Genomic DNA, 20,406 nt, shown 5'->3' on the forward strand with positions numbered 1-20,406 from the left:
GCCATCCCCAGCGCCCAGGGCCATCTTTGCTCCAATGGAGCCTCAGCTGCAGGAGGGGAAGAGAGAGACAGAGAGGAAGGAGAGGGGGAGGAGTGGAGAAGCAGATGGGCGCTTCTTCTGTGTGCCCTGGCCGGGAATCGAACCCGGGACTCTTGCACGCCAGGCCGATGCTCTACTGCTGAGCCAACCGGCCAGGGCTTATTTTCTTTTTTTAAGAAGAGGGGATACAGTAAGACAGACTCCTGAATATGCCCCAACCTGGATCCACCCAGCAATGCCTGTCTGGGGCTGATTCTCAAATCAACCAAGCTATTTTTAGCGCCTAAGGCTGATTCTCTTTGGACCAATCCAGCTATCATCAGTGCCCAGGCCAATGCTCAAACCAATCGAGCCATTGGCTGTAGGGGGGGAAGAGGGAGCGGAGAAGGAGAAGGAGGGGAAGAGAAGCAGATGGTTACTTGTGTACTGATCAGAAATTGAACCCGGAATGTCCATACACTGTACACTCTATCCACTGAGCCAACTGACCAGGGTCTGTCTATTTTTCTCCATAGCACTTAATATATCAGCACAGCTGATAATATGTTTGTCTGTCTACTAGAATGTCAGCTCCTTGGGAGGGTTACAATGTTGTTATTTTGTTCATTGCAGTGTTCACAGCACCTAAACAGTACTCAATAAATATTGTTTCTAATGCATAAAGAAATGAACTTGGCACAGTTCTTGGGATATAGTAAAGAGCTATAAGTTTGTGATGTCAATGTTAAAAGTTAAAAACATGTTTAATAGAAAGGCCAAAATTCTTTAATGATGCTTCTTAAGATATCAAAAATATAAATATCATATTTTTACCTAATTTTAATATAAATAAATAATAGCTTGTACTTACTTGGAGTTTCTTCTAAAATTTCCTGGAACTTGGTTCTCTCATAATCCACCAATTCACGTTGAAGATGTGGTCTAAGACTCCTAATTAAAAAATTTGCCATGTCCAGATTCATGAGGTCCAGAACATGAAATATTTGTCTAAAAATTTCAGAGTTAAAATAGAGAGATGATTAAGAAGCTAATCTGAAGGTCATAAACTTTTACTTAGTTACCAGGCTAGAAAAAAATAAACACTCCCAAAGTGTTTTTTAAATTCCAATTGCCATTTGGCAAGGTCCCCTCTCGTAGACTGCATTACACATGCATTCCAAATATATTCTCCTATACCTCTCAAAAGTATTTGCTTTAGCAAATGTATTACCTCAATGTGAACCATGACATCCAGGTCTGACCACTAAGAAGTAGTCTTAACAATGAGATAAAAAAAAAAAGGTTCAAGAAGAAATTTTCTTTGAAAGCCCTAAAATTTTAAGGAGTCTGAACATAGTGCATATAGTTTTTATTCCTAAGGAAATAAGAAAAAAGAAAAGGACAGGGCAGTGAAACATTAGGAAAAAAATACTTTCTTTTAGAGTTGGACGACCTGGGGCTCAAATCCTCTCTGTGGCCAGGCACAAGTCACTCAATCTCTCTAAGTCTCAGTTTCCTCACCTTTGAACGAGAAGACAAGATCATCCTTGCAGGGATGATGGAAAGAGTCAATGAAATAATAAATGTAAAATGTAGGGGACAGTGGAACCCAGTAAGTGCTCGATAAATGACCAAGATGAACACCACAGATTTGATATCACACATGGGTAGTGAGACAACTAGAAGCAAAGATTCTGCAACTGAAGAATCAGAATTTGCCAGAGCTGAGCACAACTCTAAGGATCATAACACCTATTTTACAAGATGGGTAAAAGTTGACTTTGAGAGGTTATCAGTGTGCCCAAGGTCGTAAAGTTACCTGCTACATGCAGTTCCCTTCTCCTACCTTTCCAATGCTATTACATAAAATTCACGTATCAGTGTGGCCCTATTCACACACACACACACAAAGAAAAGTTCCCTTCAGTGGCAAGGAGTGTTGCAGACTCCTCCCTCCTCTGGGATCACAAGGAACTTGTTGTCTGCACAGCCAGGTTAGAGTCTCACTGTTTCAGGGAAGCTGTGACAGAGATAGCTAGCTGATCACCAAAGATCCATGAGTCCTTTCCACAGTGCAGACTTGAGGCTGGGAAGTGTGTTTCCAGACAGCAACCACATTTCCCAGGCCCCCTTCAATCTAGGTGGGACCGTGGTGCTAATCAGTCCATGGAATGTGTCACTTCTGGGCCGAGGTGGTTAGACATTTGGGTATGCCTTCCCCATGATCTCCTTCCCATTCACCAGCTGAATGTAAAGAACTCTGAGGACCTGAGTAAGGTTGGGAACAGGGCAGGAAGGAGCCCGAGTCACTGAATGGCATGTGAAAGGCTTCCTAAGAACCCCTGACTTGAACTGTGACATGAATGAGAAACAAATTTTATTGGTTAAGTCACTGGGAATTCAGAGTTATGTGTAATAGCAGCTAGCAGTAACCTAATAAAGAGGCCTTTCTAGATCCTTCACCAGGTCCTCCTGCTGGAGGCTCTACTAGCCCTTCTATTTCCCCTTCCATAGCACTTATCATAGGTTTAATTCTTCTTTCAGAGTCTGTCTTCCCACTAGCCTATAAACTCCCTGGGGTCAGGGATTGACTCTGTCTTCTTCATCATTGCATCCCTAATGCCCAGCACATACCAAATAACCCTGTTAGATCATTTCATCTGAAGACTCTATGTGCATAGCAAATGGTTGGCTTAATCCTTATTTATTCAGTTTTTTTCTTTCTTAGTGCCAAGGATTCCTCTGAGAGACCAGTTATTAGTCTGTGTTCCTCGATCCCCACACTTTCCTTTGGCATGAATTCAAAGGTACTCTAAGAAAATGCAAGAGGTAAAAGTGCTAACCTCAGCACGTCCACAATGTTCCCAGTAACCTTCAGCTCTCTGATATCATCATCTCTCACAGGAGCACACAGCTTTCCCATTGTGCTGATGATGTAGTTGGCCAGGCCTTGGATGTTAACAGCGCCATGCTCAGCCTGCTGCCTAATGAGGTCTATGTCCAGAACTTCACAGATCTGGTTGCGAAGCTGGTTACCGCTGGGAGTCAGTAAAGAGAGGAGAATCTACACAGGGAAAGGGATGAAAAATGAACAGCATCATTACATAAATAAAGCTTGTCATTTTTTATTTCAGTGTCTAGATGACCAAGCTCCCTGTCTATATTTTAATGCCCTGAATGCCACGGAAGTATATATGGACTGGATAGTGGTTCAGAGCACTCCAGTATCTCAACCCTAAAAAGATCTGGCTTCTGAATTAAAGTCTCCTTCCCCCTTTTCATGGGAAATTACTGATACTGTTGGAATGAAAGCAAATAGTAAGGAAGCAATATTATTGAAAAGAACTTCAAAAGGTTTACAGATACACTGTGCAAAGAGAGAACAAGTTGCAGATCATGGCTCCAAAAGAATCCATTAAGGAAGAGCAAACCCAATCCCCCTATGGGCTCCATCAGTATATTATATTTTACATATATTTATTAAATATTATATAAGCAACTTTATACTGAATATTCAGTACTTTGCAGACACATGGGCAGGAGCACTCTGAGCCAGTTTCAAAGCCCTTCCCACTCCTCAAAGCTGTGTGACCCTGAGTTGGAGTCAGGGAACTTGGTTTCTTTATATAAAACAACAGGTGTAACTACCTCACAGCATCATGGTAAGGATAAATGGACAGTCTAATGCTTGACACAGAGTGAGTGTCATGTAAATGTTAGGTAAAACTGTAAGTGTCCCTTCATTTCATCCTTATAGCTAATCTGTAAGTACTCAGGAAATAAGACTTCAAGAAGGAGAAGCCATCACAAACCAGGACTATCTAACTCCAGAGTCCGTGGTCTTAGCCACTACAGCCACTACTCGGTGTGCTAAGCCATCACCCTGAGTGCCCTCCACAGCCCCATTTTCCCAGCCTCCACCTACACTTAGGAGGTGTGGGAAAAACCCCTCCGTGATTGAACTCACTCAGTTTTTCAAAAAGTGTCTCTAAATACTCTTTGGAGGGCATGAAAACAGTCTCTGCAGGAAAACAATTACTAATTAATACTGACAATGTCAACTTGCCTCTCTGATTTCTTCAAGCAGTTTGATGGCGTGGTCATACTCGGGAGGGTCAGCATTCAGTTCTGATTCCAGAACATCCCAGAAGGCCTGGTGGACAATGTGCTTCACTCGGCTGACCAAGCTATAGAAATGATAAGGATCATTTTTTTTTAATGAGCATTGTTTTCCCTGTTTATAAAAGGAGTATGTTTATGGTAGAAATCTAAGAAAATGCAGAAAAGTAGAGAATAAAAATTTCCCAAAATCACATTCTTTCCATTTTTAATGTATTGTTTTAACACAGAGTACCAATTATATACGATATTATATACTTGTTTTATTTAACATTCTGTTCTGTTTTCTCTAGACTTTTAAAATGCTTCCTTCCTATAGCTTTCAATAAGTTCATCATATTCTGTCCTAAGGAGATATCATAATTTACCCAGCTACTCTTTTACACAGATTCTTAGACTTGTTCCAGATTTTTGGGATGAGATGGCAAAGTTGCTCTTTCCTTAGCAGCTGATGTTTTGTGGCACAGAACAGAACAGATTGGCCCCAAGGAGACATGTATTTGAAAGCCTGCCAATTTCAGCTCTGATGTCCCATTTAAAGTTAGCCAGAGCAAACTGCTGAAATAGATTCCTAGCAACAGCTCACAACAGACCACTAGACGACCACCTTGCCTCACTCATTATGTCAATCCCCTAAAATAGGTATGCACTAAAATACACATCCCTACAGAACTCCTACACTATTTTGTAACAGCTCTGAGAACAGTACATATTGGCCTTCCCTGGAATTATTTACCAGTCTCTACCCCCACAAGGCTATACCCCTCTCCCAGGTGGAGGCCACAACCTCTTCTAGGTACCTACCACTGTACCTACTAACACGGCACATGGCATATACAGACTGTTCAATAAATTCCTGGTGAATGAATTGACAATGTGATAGTTGGGTGTATCTCCTAATTTTACAATATTTTAAGTACAAATAGCTAAATATACAATAATATGAGAAAGAGATTAGCATTTTGAGGAGTGTGTTTCTATAAATTGTTTCTATAATTACAAATACTATATTCTACTCAGCAACTTTAAATGTTAAAGCGTTTTCAACAGAAATGCCGTTTCCAATGTTTGAGACTCTCTTGAGCAGCTATAGAACAAAAACAAAGGTTGGGGTGCACTTTTGCTCTTGACTTTACCAGCCTCATTGACACTTGGCCTCAATGGACCTACCAGGAATGAGCTAAAACAACTTTATAGTTCTCTCAGGACATCTGAGTTTAAATTTTCCTAAAGGCTGAAAGATACTTCCTTAGGTCTTTAATTTTCTTTAATTTTCTGGGGGTGGAGTGGAGGAGGATAAGATCAACTAAATCATTTATAAGCATGCCTACTGGGTATCAGATATCTGATTTATTTTACCAAGTTTTTTCTCCAAAGAAAATATTTGGTAAAATATGAGTCATCCGTATTTCAAAAAGCAACGACTTGGCCATTGTGGAGAGTTATCTGAAAAATCAGCAGTTCCTAATATGCTATTTCTTTTATTTTCTTTTTTCTTTTTTTTTTTTTTTTACAGAGATAGAGAGTGGGATAGATAGGGACAGACAGACAGGAAGGGAGAGAGATGAGAAGATTCAATTCCTCATTGTGGCACCTTAGTTGTTCATTGATTGCTTTCTCATATGTGCTTTGACCGAGGGGCTACAGCAGAGCAAATGACCTCTTGCTCAAGCCAGTGACCTTGGGCTCAAGCCAGTGACCATGGGGTCATGTCTATGATCCCACACTCAAGCTCACTGAGCCCATGCTCAAGCCAGCAACCTTGGGGTTTTGAACCTGGGTCCTCTGTGCCCCAGTCCAACACTCTATCCACTGCACCACCGCCTAGTCAGGCCTCCCTAATATGCTATTTCATTTTTAAACAAAGGTAATGTGTCCTAAGGACTCTGCATGTCATGTCCCTTGCTCATATTTTCTAGCTATGATAGGAAATGAAGGGAAGAGGACTCATATTTTCCATAGTCTCAAAGTACTTATGTTCAAGGTGCTCACATGGCCCTGAGCATGCATTTGAAGCAAGTATTGTAGTCCCCATCTCATTCTGGGGAATGAGAGGCTCAGATATGGTCTCAGCAGAGTTCACATTCAAACCTCAGGGCCACCTGATCCTAAAACACCTTTACTACTACATATATTTGTAATTTTTGAATTTAAAGTACAAATGCCCCAAAATTATCTTTTGCTGTACTTCATAAAAAATACTAGTTTTAACTTCAAACATTCATTTTTACTAGTCAGTCAATCAGTGTTTATTCAACATTCAATATGTGGTAGGCTCTGTCTTGGATGTTGGAGATATTATAGTGAAAAGATATCTCTCAGAAAGCTTTTATGTTAGTAGAGAAAGAGAAACAAAAAAAAACACATTAAAAATGAGTAAGCAGGTAAAGGATTAAAGACACAGTTGGGGAGGAGGATCTTACAGGCCATATTAAAGAGCCTATACTTTTATTCTAAGTGTATTAGAAAACCATTGATGGCTTTTAAGCAAAGAAATGATCTAATCTGATTTCCCCTTTAGAAAGATCTCAACGTCTACCGTGTGGATGTGGAGGAACTAAGAATGGAGATGGAACAACTAGTCAGGACTGAACTAGTCTAGAGAGGATGGTAGCCTAAACTGATACAAAAGATGATGACAAAATGCAGTTACCATAGAAAACCAAACAGATACACCTGTTTGGGCCAGTAATCTTAAAAAATATTAAGGAGTACTAGGAACAACATCCCCAGGAAGACTATAATCCACATTTTATATTTAAAAACTTTTATGTTTACAATTGTCTTGATTTAAAACAAACAAAGTTCTGAATAGAATCAAGATTACATGTTGTCTGAGATGATATAAAGAATGCTTCCAGGTTTATAAATGTCACTGTGAGGTTAAAGGTGCAGTGACATTACCCATGAACCAACTTTGCCTCTAACAATGATTTATCTATAGTAATGGCCACAAGGCTTTCTCCTCTTTGTCCTGCCTCAGAGGCCAGATGGGCGAGATAGGATACAAGGGTGCATCTATAACTAAAGGGGCCTTGGTGGTGAGGTTAAATAGGGGAGCCTATGAAGCTGGAATTCCTCCATCCAGAGGCTTCTGGATCACCTCTTCCTAACTAACACTCAGCTGCATTTCTTTATCTTTTACAATGTACATACTGGTTTTTAATAAGTCCATCTGCAAATATTTCTTGAGCATGTATTATATGTCAGGCACTCCGCTAGGTCGTAAGGATAGAGCAAATAGTAGAGACACAGTTCCTCCATTAATGGTGCTTTGGGTCAAGTGGGAAAAAACAGATGCTGAATATAAATTTTTAGGACATCTCAACAAAGGGAAGGTAGAGGAGGCTGCAGGAGTCTTAGGAAGGGGATGTCATGTCATCCAAAAGGCTCAGAAATGTCAGGAAAAGCTTCCTTCAGGAAGAGACAGAGGCACACAAGCTGAGTTCTAAAGATAACAGATAACATGTAACCCAGCAGAATGGTTTTAAAAACAAGTATAAGAACTTGTTAGAGAACCAGAGAATGTTTACTCCCACTAATATTATATGAGAACTTCTAGGACTTGGTGTGTATGTGTATATGCACACAAACACACACACAACACACAATCTGCAGTACAGTTTATGCACAACATCTTTTGGTTACCTGTTCTCAGGGAGGACTTCTTGTTTCAATTCAAAGCTCTCATTTACAGCTATTTCATGAACCAGAGTCATGTTTGCTAGGTTCCTTGCTGCGGCCATCACTTCATCAAATGTTGTAACCTTGGGAGGGCTTGCTGCTAAGAGAAAAGCAAAAACCAGTTAATGTGGAAAAAAAAGCTGGCATCCAATGAAGCCTCCTGATGCAGCAAGAGTGTAAGTTATCCCAACATGTATATATTTTCAGAGTTATACAAGCAAGAAGAACACACAAAATGGATGGATTCCCCTGCTTAATATTTAAGACTTCAAATTTTTAAAAACTCCTTTGATAGCTTCAGTTACTGCATTGATATATTTTCAGTGTTTCTGAGAAAACCTTATTAAAATTGGCTAGGTTAATTTTAATAAAATTAAATCACTTCATTTCTATGCCTATTACATTTACATTTAGTATATGTAATATACAGGAAATTGATGACCACTGTTTATGCTGTAATTTAAGCAGACAGACTTACTATGAAATAACTGATTTTTTAAAACTATAATTTCTAGGAAGCATAGGCAGGGTAGCGTTAGGTTTGGTTCCAAGTTTCGCCAGTTGGTAGTTATCCTCAACTTCACTGAGGCATCACTGACCTCCTCACAGGACTTAGCTGAGGTGACTCAATGAGATCATTTAGGTAAAAAAGAACATAGTAAGAACTCAATAAATGTAGGTAATTAAAACAAATCTGAAAGGCTTATACTTTTCAGAAGGAAGGAAAATTATTCTATTTATTTCTAAAGATTATTCTAAAAAATGTTTAATAAATCAGGTCCATTTAAAACCACTGTTGGTTCTCTTAGCTCCTATTAATTAACAATCATTACCTCAACATCAGTACTGACTAGCAATATTTTGCTACGTTAAAGAATTTAAGAGGAGGAAGAAGAAGGAATAGTAAAACCCTTCTTCAGTGCTCCTAGGTGCCCTTTTAGAGGCACCAACCCTCTATACTTAGTATAAAGGGTAAAAAAAGGCACCGAAAGCTGTATGGCTGCTAGAAAATTCTTTTGCCAATTCTCTGTCTCATTAAGAATTGCTTTAAAACTGTCTGTACCCTTTGGTCCAATAATCCAATTATATTGAAGGAACTCCTAGAAAGGCTTTGTGCACCAAGATGTTCATAAAACAGTATTTGTAAAAGAAAAGAAAAAAACAAACTAAATGTCCAGTGACAAATCAATGGTTAAATAAATTTATCATATATTCACTTGATGTAGTAAGTAGTCATAAAAACAATGTTTTCAAAATATGTTATCATGAGCAAGTGTTTTAGTTATAATACTAAGTGAAGAGTCCACACAAATGCACACACATATGTCTATATGGAGAACTAAGATATGACCAAGCACTGCCAGCTGCCATCTTTGGGCAATAATACAGGCAATGTTTTTTCTATACGTAAGTTCTCTATACAACTTTCCAATTTTTAAAAATGAGAATGTAGAAATTTAAATAAATGCAAATGAACAAATGTTTCTGAAATGGGCATTTGATCATATTAAACATTTGAGTTGCTTTTTGCTGCATTTAATTTTGTCAGCTTAAATGTTATATTTTCTATACAAAATGCCAATTTAAAAGTATAAAAAACAAATAAATGCACCTTTTTCAGACATCTCTAACTTCCACACAGAGTAAAAGGAAAAGAGATGTCTCCCTTCACTGAGGCCACCCTTAACTCTTTGCCACTCCCTTAGTGTAGTAATTCTCCTCATGGGTCCTTTTTCTGAACTGATTTGCACAACAGTTTTTGAAATCAGCAGGAAATCTTTAGAGTATTTCACTTCCTCCCTGACCCTTGAATTGAGACTTTAATGTAAATCAGAAATGATCAGAAAAGACTAATTTCAATCTATCCTTGAATGTGGGCCAAGAAGTGATGTCAAAGAATGGTTTTGCACTATTTTAGAAAGACAGGTGGGGTTGGTTTATAGTCACACCACAGCAGACCAGACACAGTGATGAAAATAACAATGGGCAGCTTGAAATCTTTAGTGCCTATTTTTTTCTGAGAGCTTGGCCAAGATAGCTGCAAGGCCTCTGCAGCGCTATTCTGACATATCTGGAAAGAAGGGGAAGTCTGTACTCGGATCTGTCAATTCTTAGTTGTAAAACCCAACACACATGTCTATTATAGAATCGCCCCACTTCCCGCAGCCTCTGCTCCCCAGTTAGCTTACAAGCAGGAGAGCTGGACTTGCTGGAAGAGTCACTTGTAAAGCTCTGCCCGGAGCACTCACAGTCACTGAGCGAAGCCATGCTTTCGGAAAGCTGGGAAGAATCAGAATCGCTCGGCTGGTCCTCACCCACACACTGCTTCTCGTCATTGAAGGGCATCGTGTGTCACTTGAGTGTGGGGCGGAGAGATAGTACCTGCACAGACAAATAGATCCTGGGTCAATATTTTGTAGTACTTTACCGGTGATGCTGATGCTTCCTCGGTGGGGACATGATGTCACATGTATCACAGCATTCAAAAGGCTCTCACAGAAGGTCTCATGCTTACCCAGCCAGGCTATCATTCAGCTTTCAGGACTGCCTTCCAGATAAAGGATTCTATGGCCATAGGTGTGACCTTACTTGGAATAGACTCAGTGTGAATGTGGAGTCTCAGTCATATCGGATCCTTAAAAAACAAAGCGCAGAACACAATCTCTCTCCCAGAGCTGTGAAAACAGAGGGATGTAAGAGCAAGAGTGTGGGGCTCTGTGGTCAAACTGCCCAGGTTAGAAGCTCAGTCTCATTATATGACCTTGAGGAGGTCACTGAACTACCTACTCTATCAGTAAAACTGGGCTGAAAGACTAATCTCATCGGATTACTGGAAGATGAAACAGGATTCATCTTTTTTGTGTATGTGTGACAGAGAGAGGGACAGACAGATCGGAAGGGAGAGAAATGAGAAGCATCAATTCTTTTTATTTTAAAAGACTCTATCATTAGAGAGAAGAGAGAGAGAAAAGGTGGAGGAGGAGCAGGAAGCATCAAATCCCATATGTGCCTTGACCATGCAAGCCCAGAACCTTGAACCAGTGACTTCAGCATTCCAGTTTGATACTTTATCCACTGTGCCATCACAGGTCAGGTGAGAAGCATCAATTCTCCATTGTGGCACTTTAGTTGTTCATTGATTGCTTTCTTATATGTGCCTTGAGAAAGGAGTGGCGGGGGTCATGGCCACAGCAGAGTGAGTGACCCCTTGCTCAAGCCAGCGACCTTGGGCTCAAGCTAGCGACCATGGAATCATGTCTATGATCCCATGCTCAAGCCACCAGCAACCTTGTGCTCAAGCTGGCACCCTAGGTGTTTCGAACCAGGGTCCTCTGTGTCCCAGTCCAACGCTCTATCCACTGTGCCACCGCCTGGTCAGGCAGGATTCATCTTAAAGTGTTTATTTAGTACAGTACTCAAATGTTAGCTGTTGTTAACATTCTACGTCTCTGTTTTAAATCAAGTATTTTTGAAATCAGCCTCATAAGTTGTCTGTGAGCCTCTCTGACTGGCAGGTCTTTAGTTTCTTCTCCATTTTCCGGTGAACTGCCGTGACAGGAAGAGTAAGGCCTGATATTTGAGTTGTACTTGACAATTTACAAAGTACCCACTACCACCCAATGGACAAACAGGCCCAGAAGATCCTGAGTCACAGGCTGGGGAGGCAGACTCTGAGGGACAAGGAGACTTAACGATGCCATAAGCCAAGTCCCTTACCTCTACATTCAGTGCTGTCACTGGGACAGCAGACTGCCTCCCAGGGCAGGGCACCTGGCCCAGTCACCCCTTAGAAAGGAGATCCTGGGCACACAGGCTGCCCAGGCCCGAGCCCAGGAGCCCTAGCCAGGCCCATGAGAAAACTGGCCTTCACATGAGTATGGTGTCAGCTGACACTGAGGGGAAACCTGGGCTTGAAGAGAAAGGCATCTCAACCCCTAAATGGACAGTAATGATAGAAAGGGTTCAGAGTCTCTTTAACCCTGGGCCAGCTCATGCAATGAGGGACACAGAGCTTTTAAAGCTGCCAGAATGTGGAACCACAACTATGCAGAGTATGCCTAGAAATACCTGTACAGTTCCTTCAATGATTCCTTTCATATTTACTGAGTGCCTACTGTGTACTAGGCACTGGGAAAAGTAAGAGTGAACAAAACAGACAGGACCCTGTTCTCATGCCTCTCAAGTCCAGTTACCTAAAACTGTGTGTGCCAGATGCTGGAAGACAAGAAAAAGATAAAACAAGGCAGTGCTAAGGAAACCTGAGAAAAGAAAGGCAGGCAGGGTTGGGACTTAAGGGGAATCTAGCCTTTGTTGAGAGAAATAGAGCTACTTTTTATCTCTTGGTGGGAGAGGCGAAGATAGGCTTGAAGGGGACTTGTAAAGGGTCAAAAGCTCAAGGTCATTTGCACCTGGCTTTACCTAAAGAAACTTCTTCAGACCTGCTACTCATATAAATGTACCCTGGCTTAGCCCACCGCTTTCCCAAACAGAAAACCAGTAACTTGAAGGTTGCCTCTGCAGACCGAAGGGCAAGGAGTTCAGTGTAGCTGCCAGGAAGCAACCTTTTCCTAGAGTCCCCAGGCCAACCACCTAGAACACGGGCTATACAAAAGCCCTAAGCCCTTGCATCCTCAGTGGTGAAATAACCTCCTTTATCCCCATGCAAACTGGATTCGACTTGAGCTTTAACTCCCATCTGCTGGGGAGAGGGGGGAGGACAAAAGGAAAGTGTCTGCTCTAATCCTTTCCCTTCTGCCAAACCTGATCCTAAATGGAATGAATGCTTGCCCTTCCCTCTAGCCTTGTCTCTTTACTAATAACATTTTACTTCTCCTATGGCACTTCTTGAAAATGCTGCCTCTTCTAGGAAGCTTTCCCTCTACTCTGTGGCCAGTGCTAAGGGCACTCTTCCTTTTACACTTGCAGCACATCTCCTGTATCTCTATGACAGTGCTTAGTCCCTTGTACAGTAATTTTCCCTTATTGCTACTTCCAACTCTCCTTAGTAAAGCTGAGACTGTGTTTCGTCTACTGCCAGTGTCAGGTATGGTGACAAGTATTTATTCCGTGTCAGCTCAATTGAAATCATTGAATCCCATTTGGTGCAGCCTCAATCAGAACATTTGCAAACTGATATCACTACACATTTGCAGGCCTGGTATTGCCAAAGTTCAAGTACTGGAGCAGAGAACCTACAGAGAAACCTACCTTATTAGGTTTAAGTGCACTATTCCCTGGTCCATATCACACTTTTATTTGAATATCTTAAACCTTGTTTCCACTTTTATCATTTTGTTTCAGTCATTCCACTGCAATCATTGTGCTATGTGTGGCCTGCTTTTATTTCTCTTTGGCCTTTTTTCCAAGGAAAGATGAATAAAAGCTTTCGTTCACTGGAATTTATGAATTAGGTTAATTCATACATTAATCCATTGGATGTACTTAACCATAAATTCATCCATTAGAATTTATGAACTGTCCATTTTTTCTACTGCAGCTGTACAACACACTTCATCGGTTTTTAAATTGTGTTTAACAAGGCAGCAAGGTACAAAGATTGAAGAAATAAAAGATCTAAGTTAGACGTTAGAAGTTTAGGATATGAGGCCTGAGCCTGTCATTAATTTTCTGTGTGACTTTCTGCACATCACATCTGCTTTTTCCACCTCACTTTGCTAAGCAGGTTGGGCCAGTTACAAGTTTCCTTGCAGCTAGGAACTGCTAAAATGCTATAAACCCAGAGTTCCATGAGGCATCACTAGAGGTTATGAGAAATTAAATGTGCTCACAGCAGACAGTTAATAACACACAACTACGCTTTCTTCCAATAATTCACTGAAGGGAGACTTTCTAGTACAGGGAATGCAACAGGAAATTTAAAAGTTTCAAAATGTTTAGAAACTCATTTGGTAGAAGCTTCCACACACACTGGGCTTTAGTGCAGAAGTTTCTTCTAAGCAGAAACTTCTCTTTAAAGCCAAAATGTCCATTGTTACTTTATTAGGAAATTGCCCAATTCCTCACACAGGCTTGCTAATATTACCTAAATTACAGGGCTGAGTAAATGAAATCTCACACCAATGTATGCAGTGCTTGAAACAGTGTCTAACACAGCATAAAACAGGATACAGAGCTTGCTATTATTAGTACTATTTGCTTATGTTGTTATTATCATCAGCATCGTTTTAGGCATTACAAACTCTCAAGGGAAGAAGAGTTTTATCCTATGATGATAAAAGCAGGTTCTCCTACAGATAAACAAGACTGGTCGTTAACCTAGGGCAGAACTCTTACACTGGTTTGAAATCTAAAAACTGAAGGCAAGTGTCCCATCCAGTGTAAATGGTCTTCTCTAGGTTCCTTCACGTCTGTTCTTACTTTCTTGGTCTCAGGTTTCTATGTAAGTCATCTGGGGACAATGTTTCTTGACTGAAAAAGACATTGAGGGTAATTAGATTGCTTTTAAAACTATTCCATATTCTTTCTTAAACAAGTGGTCATAAAACCAGGCTGATTCTTTATGAAAGTTAGATTCTCGTATCAGCAAACTTAGACCTATTTAACCTTCACCATGGCAACTCACATACAAACCACACAATTTTCAGGAACATCACTTCTCAAACCTGGAGGATTTACTCAGGGGCCAAAGGTCAAGTCAGAGGTGAAAACAGAAGAGGACTCCAAGCAAAGCCTCTAATACTACAATGAGTCACTATTCAAAAAGAATTACATTTTTTTTACTGAGTGTTCCATATTTAATAATAAATGCAATATTATATCATTCCTTCCAAGGTCAAAGACTGGGATACAGCAGACACACATTTCTTGTTGAAATAAGTGAATGAATGAATGACAGAATGGTCACTGATATTTTAGAGGGGAGGGCATGGGTACAGAGACCTGATATTTCATAACAGATGGAGGAAAGATTGGTTTTAATTGTTGTGAAGATTAATTTAAATAGTCTATGTCAAGTACTTAAGCTCCTGGTGATAGATTATTAACTATTATTTTGCTCTTACTAGAAAAAGTTATGAGGCCTGTCCCGTGGTGGCACAGTGGATAAAGCGTCGACCTGGAACAATGAGGTCACCAGTTCAAAACCCTACCAGGTGTCCCCAAACTAAGGCTCACAGGCTGCATGCGGCCCCCTGAGGCCATTTATCCAGCCCCCAGCCGCACTTCCAGAAGGGGCACCTCTTTTATTGGTGGTCAGTGAGAGGAGCACTGTATGTGGTGGCCCTCCAATGGTCTGAGGGACAGTGAACTGGCCCCCTGTGTAAAAAGTTTGGGGACCCCTGCCCTAGGCTTTACTGGTCAAAGCACATATGGGAGTGTATGCTTCATGCTCCTCTCACCTTCTCTCTCTCTTCTCTCTAAAATGAATTAATAAAACATTAAAAAATTCATAAAAAAAGAAGTTATGAATTTCCAAAATGTCAATCTCATACAAATAAATAAACAAAAGGCTAGGATATGTTCCAGATGAAAAGATACTTAACAGTGAGTGCAACAGATGATCCTAGACTGGATCCTGTATCAGAGTGTGGGAGTGGGCACATTACTGCATCAATTGAGAACACTGTCACAAAACTGGGATCTACCTCCGTATTACAACATTAAATTTACTGAAGTTAATAAATGTACTGTGATTACATATTTAGGAGTAAAGGGCCATGATTCATGCAACTTTCAAATTATTTAAATGAGAGAGAAAATGATAAAGCATATGGAACAAAATGTTAATAGGTGAATATAAGTAAAAGGTAGACAATGGGGAGTTTTTTATACTGTTTTCACAACTTTTTCTATAAGTTTAAAATTATTTCTGAGCAAAAGGTTAAAAAAAAAGAAAAACATACTAAACTGAAACTTCAAGTCTAAATGACAGCTTAGATATCACTCTATTACAAAAGTTCTATACAGTCAAACTTGTGCCAAGGTCCTTCTTAAACAGCGCCAAGAGAATAATACAGGAAATAGGCCAGAGGCCTTCCAAAGAGGAAAAATAAATCATCCCTTTTGAGAGTTCTTCTCCAGATGGTTTCTTTTTTCCTAAGAAGTCTCCTGGTGCTGCTTTATAATCCTTCTGTGATCTGGCCTCTGCCCACTTACCCTGTACCACTCTCCCACTAACCCTTCCTGCTCTAGACATGATGGCCTTCTTTGCGGTCCTCAGTCAAGCCAAATTTCCTACTTTAGAGTACTTGCACCTGCTATTCCTTCCTCCTGGGACATTCTTCTCCCTGATCTCACGATTGGCTCCTTGTCATCATTCAGATTTGAAATGAAATGTTATGACTTCAAAGTCATGTTCCCTGATATCCTCATTCATTCACTCCCTCTAAATTAGCCACCTAGAGCTTAGACCTCTTCCTGAGATAAAGCAAGGGCTCAATAAGTATTGCTGATGGACAAATAAAGCCACACTCCTGTTCATAAAACTTGGACTTTCCTTCTCTTCTGCCTTACATCACTTATATTCTCATTATGCAGTCACTTAAAGTACTATAGTTGTTTCTGCATATCTGTCTCCTCACTAAATTTTAAGTAGCTTCCAGGAAGGAGCTATGTCTCCCTTCTCTAATTCCCAGTGCCTTAGAAATTCAACACATTCAAACTAGCCAAGACTCACAGTTACATTGTATCTTTCCACTCTTCAATGCTCACTGATAGCAAATAATAACAAAGCTAATGGTTACTAAGTACTTATTATGACCTAGCCCCAATGAAAAATGCTTTAAATGTTTTATCTCCTTGAATTTTCATTATAACATTGCTAACTAAAGTAACTGCTGTTATGACTATTTTACACATAAGAACCTGAGGCTGAGAGGTTAAATTATTTACTTGCCCAAGGATTCACAGCAGCAGCAGAACTCAGATCCAGTCAGTGGATCCCTAAAGCCCACGTTTTCTATTCCTCTAGGATGGCTGGAGAAAATCTGGTGCACTGCTCATTCTTTCCACTCCCACTCTGCCAAATCCATCTACCTATCACCATGTGAACATCTGCACATATGGTAGCAAGCTGACCTTACCCCAGGGTGGTTGCTCAAGTACTACACCACTAAGGACATCACTGAAAGAGTCTATTGTCCAAAATAACTCTCAACCACCCCACTAGAGTGACTGAAAACCCTCTAGCAGGCAGCCATTCTTTAAGCCCTGCAAAATCCCCAGTGACAACTAGTGTAAATCGAAAAGATTTTGAAGTGAATTGTTCAGATTATCCAGCAGTGCCTTGAGAAATGACACCCATCCAGTTAAGGTTGTCACCAAAAAGAAATTTCAAGAAATATCTAGTGGGTTTCATCTTTGAAGACCCAATCAAGGTCAGGTGCCGGGACAAGCATTCACATAGGTGTTCTAAAGGGCAAGGAGTCCAAGGATTAAGACCGGGCTCTAAGAAAAATTGCAGATGGTGTGGAAAATCTCCAACATCTGCAAAAATGCTGCTTTAGAATCAGTCCCAAACAGCAGTGCTAAAAGTTATCCACCCCCAGCAAAGCAAAAACCACAGACCGGAGAAAGGTGCTTGCTTGGTTCAGCTAGAGAAGATTGGTCTTCATCAAACTAGAGCCACCAGAGAGTTAGATAAAAGTCAACGAGCCAGTCATTGACTAAAACAGATGTTCACACTACACATAACATGACAGCATCAGAGAGGATTTCTAGGCACTTTTCAACCTTGAAAACACTTTTCCTCCCACCACTGGCTGCCCTGTTTTAGGACCTGTGCCCTCTGGGGCCCTCAGCACCCCCACATAATAGCATGGAAGCTGTTTCCACATATGACTGAGTATCTTTAGCCCTGGGCCACTTCAAGTCAGGCTACCTCTTTGGGCTGGCAGGGTGATGTATGAAATCCCTGGAGGCAAGAGGAAAAGGCAAGCAGGGAGCCTCCTAAAGGGGAAACACTGCTGTAACCTCAGTATGGTTGGCAGTTAGCAGCGAGCAAGGTCGCTGGGCTGGAGATCATGAGACCACAGGAATCTTGGGGACTGGTGGGCCCACTGGGTACAGGGACAATTTGTCTAGTTTCTTCAAGATAAAGGTAATGGGACAACCGGCCAAGGCAATATTTCCCAAACTTCAGTCATTTGAGTGCCACTCGTTACACTTGTTTCCATCCTCACGCATACACTAATTTCTCAATAGCTTCTCTTTATTTTCACCAGGTTTTTCACTTAAGCACACTTAGTTTAAAAGGAGACTTCATATCATTGTGAAATCGCTCATTTAATGGAACAGTTTTTTCTACTACTAACAAAAACACAGAGTCATGTTCGTCCACGTGCCACCTCAAATCAGCACTATTAACCTGAGTGGTGCCACCAAGACTTGGAGAAGCTTTGGGAAGCACAAGCCATCCCTGAGGGGCCAGGGGTTGGACCCCCGGCCTGACTGGCTGGCACTTCCCGCCTCTCCCCTAACGAGGTAACCCCGAGGGGACAAACTGGAGTCCGCAAAGACTACCCCCCCCCCCCCCACACACACACAGACACACCCCACACGTCCTCCCGCAGCCGCTCCCCTCCAGCACCACGTTTCCTGTCAAAACAAACCCTTGGGGGAGGGGACGGCGGAGGCTGAGCCAACTACCAGAGACGCCCCGGCAACAAACCCCAAACACACGCTCCAGAGCCCGCCTGGCACTCACCACGGTCCGGTTCGCCCACTCCAGCCGGGCCGGGGGGTCGCAGGGAACAAGATGCCCCTTCCCGGAGCCCAGATGGTGGGAAGCCGGTCGCTGAGCGGTCGCTGGCTCCGGCCCAGCGAGATGTAAACAGCGGCCCAGCCGCTGCGCCGGCTGCCTGCGGGCCCCGGAGCCCGCGGCCACCCCGACACCCGCCGTGGGTACTCGGCGCCCGCGCCCCGCTCCCACGCGGGACGGCGGTTCGATGTGAAGCAGGAGGATGGGGGGGGGCACGAAACCGGGCTTTACCGCCCCCGGCCTCCCAGGCCTGAGTTCTAAGATGGGGCAGGGACGCTCTTGCAGCCCTAAAGCCAACGTATCCCCATCAGCGGGCCCGGGCCCTCACCTCAGGCCCGGCGACCCCTCCCCGGGAACAGATAGGCAGTGCCCGGAGCGGAGACAGGCCGAGGAGAAAGGCGACTGAGTGAACCCGGGTAAAGGGCCTCTGGGTGCCCCCTCACCCAGCCCTGCACAAACACCGCGAAAACTCACCAAGCCAACCAACCCCAGCCTCTCCGTCCCCTCCACGCGGTATTTAAAGGGCCGGGAGGGACTCTAAGGGGGAAGTCACGGCCTGACCATCGCCTGACCGGCGGGTGGGGGAAAGGCAGCATGTAGAGAAGGGAATCCAGGGCATTGCAGGATCCGCAAGCAGATATATGACAGCTTTCACTTTATTCAGAACATGTCTCGGCATGTTTGGATGAAATAAGCCGAGGAGAGCCTGAATTGAAGGTGTTTCGGATTAAAGAGAAAGCTACCCCCCGCGGCCTGAGAGTGGTGCAGTCCGGAGACGTCTAGGGGCGGGGAGAGAAGTGTTTACGGAACTGGGGCGCAGTGCAGCCCCGAGCTCCTGGCGTTGGAGGCGGGGCTTGTCAGGGCGCTGGGGGCGGGGCCAAATTGGGGGCGCTGAAGGCGGGGCGGAACAGCGGAGCTAGCTAGGGGCTCTGCGAAGCAGCCCGTGGATCCGCTCTGGAAGGGCTGTATCAATCCCACTGCAGTCCCCCGGGACGCACCAGCGTGTGAACTTTGCTGCAAGCTCCCCGGCCGCGGGTGGAACTTTTGCTACCGTAACACCTCTCATCTAGTCGGGCAGATCCAAATTGAGTGCTCACTGTCATACCGACCACACTTGCAGAGACAGCCAAATGGACAACGTGGCAAGTGCGTTTCCACACACGTCAGCAGCAACCAACCGTGTCTGCATCTCCACATACACACGGGTCCAGATTTGCATATGGCTGCACTAGACGATTAACTCCTGGGAGTCACACCCACACAGGCTCTCTGAAGAGCAAACTTATGTGCATGCAAGAGATAAAGCATCTACGGTTCTAGGCAGCACCTAACTGTATCCGGGAGAAGTTTCAACACTGGTTAATGTAAATAAGCAGTGTTAGGATGGGCTCTGTGCCTTCAGGCCTACCGCTCAGCACTTGTAGGCATGCTTCAAGGTGCACGGAAACATCTTTCCCCTAGCTACGCGCATGAAAATCACTCTATCTTATGCCTAGGGTACGTTGGTGTTATTTAGGAGATAGTTTGATGCAGGAATGTAAGTTAATTTTATATAGGCTGAAGTATTTTTATTTAGTGCTGAAATCATGTCTGGATTATGGAGGCAAAATTGGTTCTAGAAGAGAACCAATCAGGCAACATTTTAAAGGATGGTTGAAAGCCAGTTAATCCTGGATGGAATAATTCACTGTTGTAGTAGGGGCTCATCTTGGGTTTAAACACTGGCTCTGACATTTACTGCCCATACTGATCTTGGTCAATGGGGATAACAATGATAACTGTCTCATTGGGTTACTGTGAGGATGAAATGAGATAACACCCGTGAAGCTGTTAGAAATGGACACAGAAAGCACTCCATAAGGTATTAA

At 42.6% G+C, this 20,406-nt stretch overlaps 1 protein-coding gene across 1 annotated transcript in view; it reads right to left on the reverse strand.

Annotated features, from left to right (window-relative positions):
• TCP11L2 (t-complex 11 like 2) overlaps positions 1-19,051 on the reverse strand; it is a 39,021-nt gene extending 19,970 nt beyond the window's left edge. Inside the window, exons 1-6 of the mRNA XM_066356080.1 lie at positions 18,485-19,051; positions 10,011-10,203; positions 7,786-7,921; positions 4,085-4,205; positions 2,862-3,082; positions 890-1,026 (exon numbers count right to left, since the gene is read on the reverse strand). Of these exons, the coding sequence (XP_066212177.1) occupies positions 890-1,026; positions 2,862-3,082; positions 4,085-4,205; positions 7,786-7,921; positions 10,011-10,167 (772 nt within the window). The 5' untranslated portion in view covers positions 10,168-10,203; positions 18,485-19,051. The remainder of the gene's footprint in view (positions 1-889; positions 1,027-2,861; positions 3,083-4,084; positions 4,206-7,785; positions 7,922-10,010; positions 10,204-18,484) is intronic.
• Between the last annotated feature and the right edge of the window lie 1,355 nt (positions 19,052-20,406).

This window comes from Saccopteryx leptura, chromosome 1 (genome assembly GCF_036850995.1).
Source record: "Saccopteryx leptura isolate mSacLep1 chromosome 1, mSacLep1_pri_phased_curated, whole genome shotgun sequence".
Classification (NCBI taxonomy): Eukaryota; Metazoa; Chordata; class Mammalia; order Chiroptera; family Emballonuridae; genus Saccopteryx; species Saccopteryx leptura.